Genomic DNA, 13,171 nt, shown 5'->3' on the forward strand with positions numbered 1-13,171 from the left:
ACAAAAAACAAAAAACCCCTGAAGTCACACAGCGAATAGGTGGCAGAGCTAAAAATCTTTGGTTTCAAAATTTGTGTTTTGTCAACCTCCAAATGATACACAGCTTAAAATTATACAAGACATTTTGGCTTTAAATATAATGTCTACATTATATAATATTATGTTTAGTTTTACCATCATACTTTTATAATCATACCATATATTTAGGTACTGACATGTTGCTACCTAATCTGTATTCAATATTAAATATTCAGCATTCACGACAAAATTTTAATTTTGTGAATACTGAATTTATTATATATGATATATTTATACCAACAGTCCACAACAAAAGCTACTATTTATAAAACTTAGATCAGAAAATCATGCTGCAGACATTTCTTTAAAGCTACACATCTAAGAAAATTATCTTCATCTAGAGAAAGATAACATGATGGTAGAAATAATTCCACTTAAAAAACTGCATTCTGTGAAACTATCTTGTTAGTCACAGAGATAAATACAAAATTAATGCACTAGACAGAGTGTAGAAAGAACTACAAATGCCTAGAACTTATAGATGTTTTTGAGAATAAAAAATGTTTGAAGCAAAAGAAGACAGAAAATACTTCTTAGTTTTATGGACGTAAAACGTAAAATGTAAATTTATATAGAATTGTTTGGTGGAACTTTCTAAAAAACTGGTAATCTATTTCTGACCATAAACAGCTTTTCATTTCTATGATATTATTGTGTTAAGTACAAAGCCAAAGAAACTTAATGTTCTGAATCAACCATTCTGAAATGTAAATAGCAACAAAGAAAAACACACTTTTAAATCTGTAGGTTCTGGTCAAAATGTAAAAATAACTTCTTCAGATTGCCTTTTCTAAAGAATTTCTGGATATTTTAATATTGCATTAATGAGAATAGTTATTTTATTTGCTTCTCCCCAAAACATTACTTTTTTTATATGATTAAAAATCTCTCCAGCTAGAACTTACAAAAACAAAAAAAAACACTCAGCTTATGTAGTCCGTTATAATTGTCATATAAAACAATAACTACAGAACCAAATTTACATGGCTCTTTAGATAGGTATCTTAAATTGAAAGTTGAATTGAGATTTATTATTTTATTTTAATTCTCAGTAAATATCAGTCGATGACTGTAATCTTCACAGTGGAACATGCCAGTGTGGTTTATGTTTGGAGTGGCAGCAGAAACCCCAATGGGAAAGCTGATGGATTAAAATCGATTATTTGTTTCCTGATGTAACTAGGAGACAAATTAACACAAAACAAAATTAAAGCTATGCAGATCTAAGTTTTAATTATGTAGTAAAGAACTTTCTGGGAGCATAAACTATTAAACATTAAATGTATTTAAAACAAGAAATTTGAGGAATCCTTTCACCGATGGCTTTTAAAGTAGGCTATCATTTTTTCTATGAGGGCCTATTTCATCTATGAGGGCTCATATACCTTCTGACGCTTTTTCCACTCTGGGAACCCATGAGGAAATTGAAGATGGTAATTTTTGTCCCAACTTCCTAACATAATTAAAATGCAGAATTTATTCATTCAGTGTCCTGTATTTAACACACAGACAAACTGAGAGGATTCCAGAAAGGAGAAAATTTTTTTGGGATCAGAATAATTTAATCATAAAGAAATATATACTTTGATAAAAACCCCAAGTGTTACATAACTAAGAACTACTGTAATTATTACTTTAAAAATGAAGCAGCAATTATTTTAAAAGCAAACAGAAAGGAGAATAAGAAATATATTCATCTGGCAAATCAGAAGGCAAAACTAAAGGAATACCAACGTTATGGTTGTTATTCCTCACTGTAGGTCTTTTCATTGACAAAGTGTTGTGAACTGTGGCAGATCTGTGATTGTGGAATTGATAGCCAAAGGAGCAAAAGATGCTAACCTGAGACCGTGTTAGCTGCTGTCTGCTAAGGAAGCCTGCATGTCTCACATATTTACGCCCAAGGAAGCAAACGAAAGATTACCTGGGAATCTTCTAACTATTTGACATAATCCTTCCTTTCTGCAAAGTGGCTGCTGTATTTCTGGTAATATGTTTGCCTAAAAGGAATGAAAAAGATTCTAGTGAGTGAGGCATTCATCAATGCTAAAGCAAAACCAAGCAAACACAAAAATCCCAGAAAGTATAGATGGGATGCATTGTCTAAACCACCCACACCCCACCTTCAAATCTCTGCAAGTCAACATGCAAATCCAGAATAATGAAGTAGCTTATTTGATAACATAAAACTAAAACTTGCCCCTGGGAAGCTTCAAAAACGGTCCTTGGGACCACTTTTTGAAAACCCTTTCATATTTTGAAGCCATAATGTTTGCTAAATATAAAAGGAAATACTTGAGGCAAATATGGTAACACAAATAACTTGATATTTAGTGGTAATTCAGTGTTAAACTGGTTCCAAACTTTCATAAACATTCTTCACTTTATAATGAAGCGCATTATTATTTCTAAATATAAAACCCAGTCACCCACAAAACTTCATTTCAACCAAAACTTTTTTTTAGACAGCTTTGTAAATATTATCATAAATTCAAACATATGGAATTTGAAAAGATTTTAAGAGAAAAGATACAGACAACTTTAATACTTCCTTTCTCTTGTGAATTTACAGATTGATTAACTAATATCATCCACTTAATCCCCAAACTAATACCCAATATGAGAAAACCTTGTTAAAACCAACAGAAAGAGACCTGTATAAATTAGCTTGAAAATCGGATTTATTTTTGAGACATTACTGATTACTTTCAAATTAACACACTCTAACCTAATAAAGTATTGTAGTTTCTCCACTATGTCCTGCTGGCATGACTTGATAGAAAGAACCCAGTTGCAGTTGGAGAAGAGGCAACTGGAAACAGGGGTGGTAGCTCGCTTCGGGCACTTAGGAGAATCATAATTTGCTCTCTTTTTTTTTCAGTTTCTTCATTTGCAAAATAAAGCATTTAGAGCTTATAGTCTCCAAGTTCCACTTCTGCTCTAAGATTTTTACCAAATCAATAAGATACAGTTCTAAAAACTGATTCATTTAAAGTGCTTGGGAACAGTGCATCGATGAAATCTTCCCCAGTCCTTGCTACTTTATTAACCCTGTTCATATATTCAGCAAATTTTCCTTTAATAGCTGTAAAAAAGATAAACTTCAGCCCGATTCTGTATGAATGAAGCCAAGCTTCAGCAGAACCCATTGTTGTGATTCTGCACCAGTGGCATTCCTAAACACTACATTGTAAAAGTCCACAAGGACACCAAAGTGTGTATTAGTCCTTTTTCATGCTGCTGCTGAAGACATACCCGAGACTGGGTAATTTATAAAGAATAAGAGGTTTAATGGACTCACAATTCCACGTGGCTGGGGAGGCCTCATAATTACGGCAGAAAGTGAAAGGCATACCTTACATGGTGGCAGGCAAGAGAGAATGAGAACCAAGTGAAAGGGGAAATCCCTTATAAAACCATCGAATCTCGTGAGACTTATTCACTACCACGAGAATAGGATGGGGGAAACCGCCCCCATGATTCAATTATCTCCCACTGGGTCCCTCCCACAACACGTGGGAATTATGGGAGCTATAATTGAAGATGAGATTTGGGTAGGGACACAGCCAAACCATATCAAAGTGGACGTCATTTACGTTCATTTGCACTAAGAATTGAGAAAAGGCTGTAAGTACAGTACAATTTCGATCTTAAGGTTGTCTCGATTTCTCAAATCCAAAAGTGAGAAATCTCAGGAACTAAATGTAGAAAAATAAGGGCTTTCATAGAACGCTGAATTCTTCAATTCAGAATTTAACAAGGGCTGGAGGGAACAAACAGCACTGCAAAAGTGTAGAGAACCCATAAGAGACTAATAAAAAGGACTAATACACACTTTGGTGTCCTTGCGAACTTTTACAATGTAGCGTTGTAATAGAGATGATTTTTTTGTTTTTTAAATTCAATAGTATCTTTCTAAATTAGTCTGTGAAAAGCTTCAAAAATCAATGAAATTGAGCCATTTTCCCTAAACAGGGCAAAATCACACAGTTGCTGGTGAATTAATAGAATCCTTAACAATATGATTCAGAAAGAGAATCAGCATTGGGTAAGTGGCATTAAAGGTTATGGACTGACTCAGATCCATTGCTAACCTTCTTTTAACCAACAAAGCACTTCAAAAAAATAGAGCCAAGCTAAGGGAAACAATTGTTCTATCCTTCTGCCTTCTCTTTTCCTATCCCCCACACAATGACTTCTCCCTGTGTTCCTTCCTCCAAAGCACATCTTTAGAATTGATAGTGTGGCTGATTACATAAACGTAGCGACATCTGACACCAGAAACATCACCTCTATTCTACTCTGGAACTGAGCACCAAACTAGCAGTTAAACTGAGTAAAATAACAGCACAAAGAAGTAAAAACATTCAAGGGTCATGTGTCATACAGTTGTGGTAACTCAACTATATTACACAGATGATAACTTTTTAATTGTTAAACCTAGTAATACTCTTCTATATCCTAGTGCTTTGTATTTTTACTTTTATATGTATCATAAAATGTATAAGATTTGCATCATTATTAAGTGGAACATCATCAAAGGAGTTTTAATTTGTATTAACTGACTTTTATATGATGAGCTTCTCCAGCCTAACATTGCAATTATTATTTTTTAATGGACTTTATTTCTTAGAGCTGTTTTGGGTTCACAGCAAAATTAAGCAGAAGATACGGAGATTTCCCATATACTCCCTGCCCCGCATGCACAGTCTCCTCCATTATTAACATCCCTCTTCAGAGTGGGCCGTGTGTTACACATGATGAACCTACACTGATACATCATTATCATCTGAATTATCATTTTTAATATACACAGATCTTGTATTAGGTTTGAATGCCTTATATACGATATGCATCTATGTGTATGTGTGTATATTTATAAACGGACTTATTTTTCTTTATTTAGCACAAATCCTTTCATATCTTTAAAAGAATTACAATGCACAGATGAAATGATAATATTTAAACCCTAGGATATTTCTATGAGATCAAGTTTTGAAAAAGGGAATATGCATTATAAAAGATTTGTATCCCAACATACCTTTCACAGTCCTAATCTGTGATAATATGCATCTAAATTGTTTCTATTACATATTGTCGAAGCAAAAGTAAAAAATTCTTTTGAGACAGTCTATTAATAAGAGCAAAAATATAATATTAATTATAACAATTTATGGAGTGCTTATAAATTAAAAAACGAAAACTACAATAATATTATTAATTTATTAGGGACAGTGGACACCTGAATTTGGACTAGTTATAAAATGTAAGAAAACACTGGAGGGGGAAAGAATTGACTCTTTTATTGTTCCTGAACATTAAGAGTGACACACACATCATGTTGCATTTTAGAGAAATGCTCTTTTTCCTCGTATCTGTAGAAATGTTCATGCCTTTACTTGAAAAGAAATTAGAACTTCTCCCAAAGCTGTTCATTATCATCCACAATGAAAAGAATTAATGACAAGAAATTAGGAGAACCAGCTAATCAAAGGAAAAATGTGTTTTCTCCCCATGGCTCAAGTGCAATTATCATTTCATCAAATTCACCTGAAAATTCCCTGGGCTGCTTTAAAATAAGAGCCATTTGGTAGTTCTCAGTACTCCAAGTACTAAGAACAGCATCCTAGCTTTAGGGACTGCTAATCCTACAACAATTTAGAGCTAGAAATCAATCTCTCTGCTTTTGAAACACTAGCACCTGTCTACTTGAGGTGAGATACAGCCCCAGTTACTAAACTTAGTGTTACCCCAAATAATGGACCTCACTTCACTTTTATCATCATACAGACTAATAGTTTTAAATTCATGTTACTATTCTGCTGACTGGGGAGACTCCTGGCAGTTTATTTTCAATAACAGATCTTATGACCATTTTCATTAAGCTCTAAAATTACAAAGCTCTAATGTGATTAGTAATCTTAATTTGAGCTAGTGTCCTCTGTTTGTTCATTATAAGGTTATCGACAATTCTACAACATCTCCAACAAATATGAACCAACTTCTGTTTTGAATATCTGTGTTGTTTACATAATAAAGTCATGGTTCATAAAGCTTCAAATTATTCCTGCTATAGAGTGACAGTTATCTGCATGTATCATTTAGAATTTGTGTTTCCTTAAGAATACTCATTAGGTTAGGCTCTAAGTGCTTTGCCTAAATATCTACATCAAAAGGTGCTATTGATATGATTAAGAAAACATAAAATTGAAGTGAGACTGCCTGAGTTTACATCTTGGTTGTTTTATTAGCTAGGAGGTCTTAGACAAGTTTTATAACCTCTCTGTGCCTCAGTATCCTTATTTGTAAAGAATGGACATAAATAAACATGTAAGCACTTAGGATGGTGCCTGGCAAATAGTAAGGAGATGTAAGTGTGAGCTATTATTATTTGTCCTTTATACCTTTAAAATGTCTTCAGGATCTAGCCACAGCTCACCACCCCATTGCTACTCTGCTAACCCACATCACTCTCGTCTCACACCTACATTATTACAATAATTAGTCTCCCTGTTTTGGTCTTTGCTTGCTGGATAGCTTATTTCAACAAAACAATCAAGGCAATCCTGTAAAAATGTCAATGGACTCATGTCATCTGTCATCTGCATGCTCAGAATCATCCAATTACTCTCCAATTACCAAGAGTAAAACCCCGCAGTCCTTACGACGGTTCCAGTGGCCCCATTGCTGAGCTTCCCCAGCTCCAGGTACCTCTCTGCCCTCACCTCCTACTACATTCACTCTAGTTCAGGCACTTGGAACTCCTTACATTCCTCAAACAGCCAAGACTTTCTCCCTTTACTGTAGGCCTATTGTTCCTCTCCTCTGAGTCTTGGTGGATTTACCCCAGATCCTGGCATGGGGAGTGCCCTGTCTTCCAGGCCTTACTCAAATGTCACTTTCCTGGTGATCTTAAACTCAATCCCCCAATATTTTGTCTCCTTGCTTTATTTTTCTCCTTAGTGCTATCATATTATTACTTAGCGATTATTTTCCCCGTCTATCCATAAATGTCTAAGCTTCCCAAGAATATATATTTTTGTCTGTATTGTTAATTGCTATCTTCCCAGCACCTAAAATAGAGCTAAATAAATACGTTTAATAAATAATTGTAGAAACAGTGAAGGGATAGATGAATAAATGTATGAATAAATGAATGAATGAATGAGTCAATAAAACCAAGAGTAAACTTACTGAGACATTCTGCAAGTCAAGTTTCTCAGGCCTTTTGTGGCCTTCATCTTGATAAATGGTATTTGTCAAAATTTAGTGTAAAGCCATTATCCTAAGTGAATTAAGGCAGAAACAGAAAATCAAATACCACATGTTCTGACTTATAAGTAGGAGCTAAACACTGGGTACTCATGGACATAAAGATCACAGTGAGAGAAATTGGGGACTTGCAGAGGAGAAGTGGGGGGCAAGGGTTGAAAAGCTAATTATTGGGTACTATGCTCAGTACCTGGGTGACAGGATCAATCGTACCCCAAACCTCAGCATCGCATCATATACCCATGTAACAAAACTACACATGTACTCCTGAATCTAAAATAAAAGTTGAAATTATTTTTAAAAATAGAGGCTGTCTGCAGTGGTTCACTCCTGTAATACCAGCACTTTGGGAGGCTGAGGTGTGAGGATCACGAGGTCAGGAGTTCGAGAACAGCCTGACTAACATGGTGAAACCTCGTCTCTACTAAAAATACAAAAAAAAAAAAATAGCTGGGTGTGGTGGTGTGCACCTGTAATTCCAGCTTCTCAGGAGGCTGAGGCAGGAGAATTGCTTGAACCCCGGAGGTGGAGGTTGCAGTGAGCCGAGATTGCACCATTGCACTCCAGCCTAGGCGACACAGCGAGACTCCATTGCAAAAACAAACAAACAAACAAACAAAATGGAGAGCATGTGTTGTATATTTCAACTAGCAAGAAGAGAAACTTGAAATGTTTTCATCACATAGAAATAATAAATACTCAAGGTTTTGAGTAGCCTGCATACGCTGACTTGATTATTGCACATATTATGCATGAAACAAAATATCACATGTACCTCATAAATATGTACAAATATGATGTATGAATTTTTTAAAAGTGAAGCTGGTATAAAGAAATTAGAGAGCAAATCAAGAGGTTTAACCCATGATGAATAGAAGTTCCAGAAAGTAAAAAGAGGAGAGGGAATGGATAAATGATTAAAGAAATAATGTAAGAACATATCCCAGAGGAGACTTGAAAACTTCTAATGGTAAATGTTACTGACACTTTCATTGTCACTATTTTAGCTAAAGTTTTATAAGAATTAGGAGAACACAGTAAAGAGTAAAAAGGGGATGTGGAGAGAGAATGGAAAAGATACTGAGTGTGGGATAAAGGTTTTAGGACTGTCTGCTAAAGCAGTGATTCACAACTTGCATACTTACACGAATAGAAAATAATGGTATTGCCTCATCCAACTGCCAGATCAATTCAACTATGAATGTTTGTTGTTTTTTCTTTTTTTATAAGAATTAGCAGGGTAAACTTATTTTAAGTAGGGGATTGCCCTTACTTAAAACAGTATTTTTCCTGATGGTAGAATTAACATATATATATGATAGAATATTTAGTTACATGTAAAGAGGAAAACAATAATCACTCACAATTTTTCCAACCAGAAAGAAATACCATTCCTAACATTTTAGTTACTCAGTATTTTTCTACATATATTTAGAAACACAACATTTTAGTTACTCAGTATTTTTCTACATATATTTAGAAACACAATTTGGATTTGGAACATATAAACTGTTTTCTGATTTGCTTATTTTACTCATATTAGGAGCATTTCCATTTGATTAATCACGTATCATGTGCATTTGATTAATCATGTTTCATGTGCATTATTTATTTTTCGAAAATACTTACTTTGGTTCCAATTTTCTACTATAATAAGTAACACTATTAGCATAATCATTGTTCAATCCTCTGACCAGAAAGAATAATATGTAAATTCCGAGAAATAGAATTATTAGATAAAACACATTTAAAATTTTGATTTTTTTTGTTTCTATTTTTTGTTTCTTCTTTTTTGAAATATCCAGGAAACAAGTGTACTTCTATTTATTTCTGAGAGAAATTGTATTTTCTAAAACAGTTTCCAAAACATCTCTATAAAACAATTGTCTTTAAATAAATGTGCTTTATAGGCTTTGCTGTTCAAGTCATTCATTAAAACAAAGTGTTGACTATGGACCTTGTGATCAACAAATAATAGAGTGAATTTTTACTAGCGACAACAGAAAAAACTGAACTATATGAATGTATAATTATATTTTTATATGTATAATTATATACATAATTATTTATTATATGTATATTTTACACATATAATTATATTTTATGTCACACCTGTAATTTGTGTTAGTGTTTGTGTAATATACCCACATTTAGTATAATTAACTATTGTGATAGCTATGTAAATATTGCTTCACAATCAGATAAAAGCATGAAATAAACGATATGCTTACAGAAAGATTAAAAAATTAATTTACTGTAAAGGTAACCCTGAAGGCAGGAAATTTTTCATGTGTGACTTTCTCTATTTTTTATTTACTTATTTATTTTTTTAATTTATTTTTTTTATACTTAACAAACTAGAATTTTTATTTTAGGCACTTTTTTTTTTCTAATACTTTAAGTTCTAGGGTACATGTGCATAACGTGCAGGTTTGTTACATATGTATACTTGTGCCATGTTGGTGTGCTGCTTTCAACCATTATGGAAAACAGTATGGCAATTCCTCAAGGATCTAGAACTAGATGTACCATATGACCCAGCCATCCCATTAGTGGGTATATACCCAAAGGATTATAAATTATGCTGCTATAAAGACACATGCACACGTATGTTTATTGCGGCACTATTCACAACAGCAAAGACTTGGAATCAACCCAAATGTCCATCAGTGACAGACTGGATTAAGAAAATGTGGCACATATACACCATGGAATACTATGCAGCCATAAAAAAGGATGAGTTTGTGTCCTTTGTAGGGACATGGATGCAGCTGGAAACCATCATTCTTAGCAAACTATCACAAGAACAGAAAACCAAACACCGCATGTTCTCACTCATAGGTGAGAACTGAACAATGAGATCACTTGGACTCGGGAAGGGGAACATCACACACCGGGGCCTACCATGGGGAGGGGGGAGGGGGGAGGGATTGCATTAGGAGTTATACCTGATGTAAATGACGAGTTGATGGGTGCTGACGAGTTGACTTTCTCTATTTTTTAAATAAAAGGAACTGCAACTTGCCATATTTATAGAAACTTTGGGCAGCTTCTTAAAGTTAAAACATTTTTTAAATTTTTAAATTTAAAATTGTTTTTAAAGTTTCTTAAAGTTAAACATATATTTACCATATGAATCACCCTTAAGAGAGAAAAAGTTATATTCATACAGAAACCTGTATGCAAATGTTTATGGCAAGTGTTATTCATTATGGCCATAAACTGGAACAAATCCAGATGTCTTTTAACTTGTGAATGAATAAACAGACTGTGGTACGACCATAAAATGGAATCTTATTCAGCAATAAGAAGGAATAAACTAATTGACACAACAGGGATGAATCTGAAATGAGTTTGCTAAGGTGAAATAAGCCAGACCCCAAATGCTCCAAATTATGACTCTACTCATATGACCTTCTATTTAAAACAAACAAACAAACCAAAAACAAACAAACAAACAAAAAATAGGGACAGAAAATAAGTTGGTGATGACTGTTAAGGGTAGGGATCACAGGAGGGGATGACTTCAAAGGTGCAGAGCAAGTGAATTTTGGAGATAATGGGACCATTCTGCCATGACTGAGGGGTGAGGATGCATACATAACTATGCATTTGTCAAAACCCATGGAGCTATAAACCACAAATAATGAATTTTACTACATGCAAATTAAAAAAAAAAAAACTCAACCCTGATTTGCAGTGGGGGTGGAGGTTGGGGACTCGAATAATATATAAATTGCAGCAAATGACCCTAACTATATTACTGAGTGACATAGCCACAGCGAAGGGAGCAAGGAAAAAAGATATGCCCTACCTCCAGAAAATAATATTTTGACTGAATATTATTAGGCAAAAAGACCACACACAAAACATTCATTTTTATTAGTAAATTTGTTTCTCACAGGGGTATAGGTTAATAATTCTGAAACTAATGCATGTGTATGCTAGGGTTAAACAAATAGGGAAATATGATGTAAATGAGATCAAATTTTCTCACTATCTGAGAAAGAAGTTACAAATGAGGACAGCATAAGGCTATAATAAACCTTGTGGTGTTGGATAGCAAACAGGGGTATGGTAAGAATCAGCTTTTTAATATGTACATATAGAGACAGACACAGAAATAAATACAAGTGCATGTTTGCATGGATTAATATACATACAGACATGTCCAAGCTCTCTCTGCTGAGAGAGCCCAAACTCAATGACACCCCAGTAGCAATGGGCACACCTAGTACCCAGATCTTTGTTTTTAAATATCATTCTGCAATAACAGGAATGGGGTTTCTGGATAAATGGTTAATTCCAGCATGGCACAGGAAAAATGCAAGATGAATTTGGAGTGTCTCAAGGTGCTAAACAATAAGGAAGTGTCCAAGAAAAGAACATATGACATGTCAAAAAAGCTCTCAATGACCAAAGCTGGAACAATTTGAGCAACAACAAAAAATTAATAACAATAGTACTGATTTGTAACCCATAGAATACAACAAATATCCATTAGTCCATACTGACATAAACAAATTATTGAATAAATAAATGCAGGAGAAAGACTAGCTCTTCCTTACAGAGGAATTTCAATTAATAATTATGAAAGTAATAAGAGAAATAGAAAATCGCCATTAGAACACCAGAATAAAAATTGTTGTGAGCAAGATCCACCTCTGGATCCTAAAATTCGTAGGCAAAATTTAAGGAAAAGCAGGATCTTTGTACAGTCTCAAAATATTATCTCCCAAGATGTTTATTAATTATATAGGGAAAAAGTCCAACAAACACCACCTTAGCCAAGTGATCAAGGTGAACATCACCAGTAACAAGAGACAAGGACATCATATGCCCCTTGATATTTTACACTGAGAAGGGTAGACTGCTTCCATGAAATTCTTGCCAAAGATTCATAACCTTATGAAGAAATCATCAGACCAATCCAAATTGAGGATCATTCTACAGAATACCTGACCAGTACTCTTCAAATATGTCAAGGTCATGAAAGAAAAAAACATTGTATCAGATTGAAGGAGAGTAAGGAGATATGAAAACTCAATGCAATGAGGGGTACTAGATAGGTTCTTGGAGCAGAAAAGGGGCAAACTTTTTTTTTTTAAAGATGCAATCTGAATAACATTTATGATTGAGTTAACAATTTGTATCCATATTAATTTCTTAGTTTTGATGAAAGTATCATGTGTATGTGAGATTTAACATTAAAGTAAGCTCAGTGAAAGGTATTTGGAAAAATCTTTGTACTATCTTTGCAATTTTTCTGTAAGTCTAAAATTATGTCAAAATTAAAAATTAAGGCCAGGCACAGTGGCTCATGTCTGTAATCCCAGCATTTTGGGAGGTCAAGGTGGGCGGATCACTTGAGGCCAGGAGTTCAAGACCAGCCTGGCCAACATGGCAAAACTCAGTCTCTACTAAAAATAAAAAAAAAAAATTAGGTGTGGCAGTGCATGCCTGTAATCCCAGCTACTTGGGAAGCTGAGCATGAGAACCACTTGAACCCAGGAGGCCGCAGTTGCAGTGAGCCAAGATTGCGCCACTGCACTCCAGCCTGAGAGACAGAGTGAGACTCTGTCTCCAAAAACAATAAAAAATTAAATTTAAAAGGAGAATCCCAGCACAACTGACATTATACTTTATAATTTCCTTCTCTACCTATTTCACCCATAACCCCCTTCTCGCCTTCTACATTGCCATCACTGGCTGATCCGTTCTGCTCTCTTCTCTTCACATATTCCACTCATCTCCAGTGACTCATGCAAACCTAAAACCAGCAAGTGTCTTGGAGACTGTCCAGTGTCTAATGCCTTCTTAT

General features: G+C 34.4%; 1 protein-coding gene across 6 annotated transcripts in view; it reads right to left on the minus strand.

Moving 5' to 3' along the window:
* CPED1 (cadherin like and PC-esterase domain containing 1) overlaps positions 1-13,171 on the minus strand; it is a 311,112-nt gene that overhangs the window by 233,475 nt on the left and 64,466 nt on the right. For all 6 annotated transcript variants that reach the window (XM_050785084.1, XM_050785080.1, XM_050785078.1 and 3 more), the window contains one exon: positions 2,003-2,078. In XM_050785084.1, the coding sequence (XP_050641041.1) occupies positions 2,003-2,078 (76 nt within the window). The remainder of the gene's footprint in view (positions 1-2,002; positions 2,079-13,171) is intronic.

The sequence above is a fragment of the Macaca thibetana genome, chromosome 3 (genome assembly GCF_024542745.1).
Source record: "Macaca thibetana thibetana isolate TM-01 chromosome 3, ASM2454274v1, whole genome shotgun sequence".
NCBI classification, from domain to species: Eukaryota; Metazoa; Chordata; class Mammalia; order Primates; family Cercopithecidae; genus Macaca; species Macaca thibetana.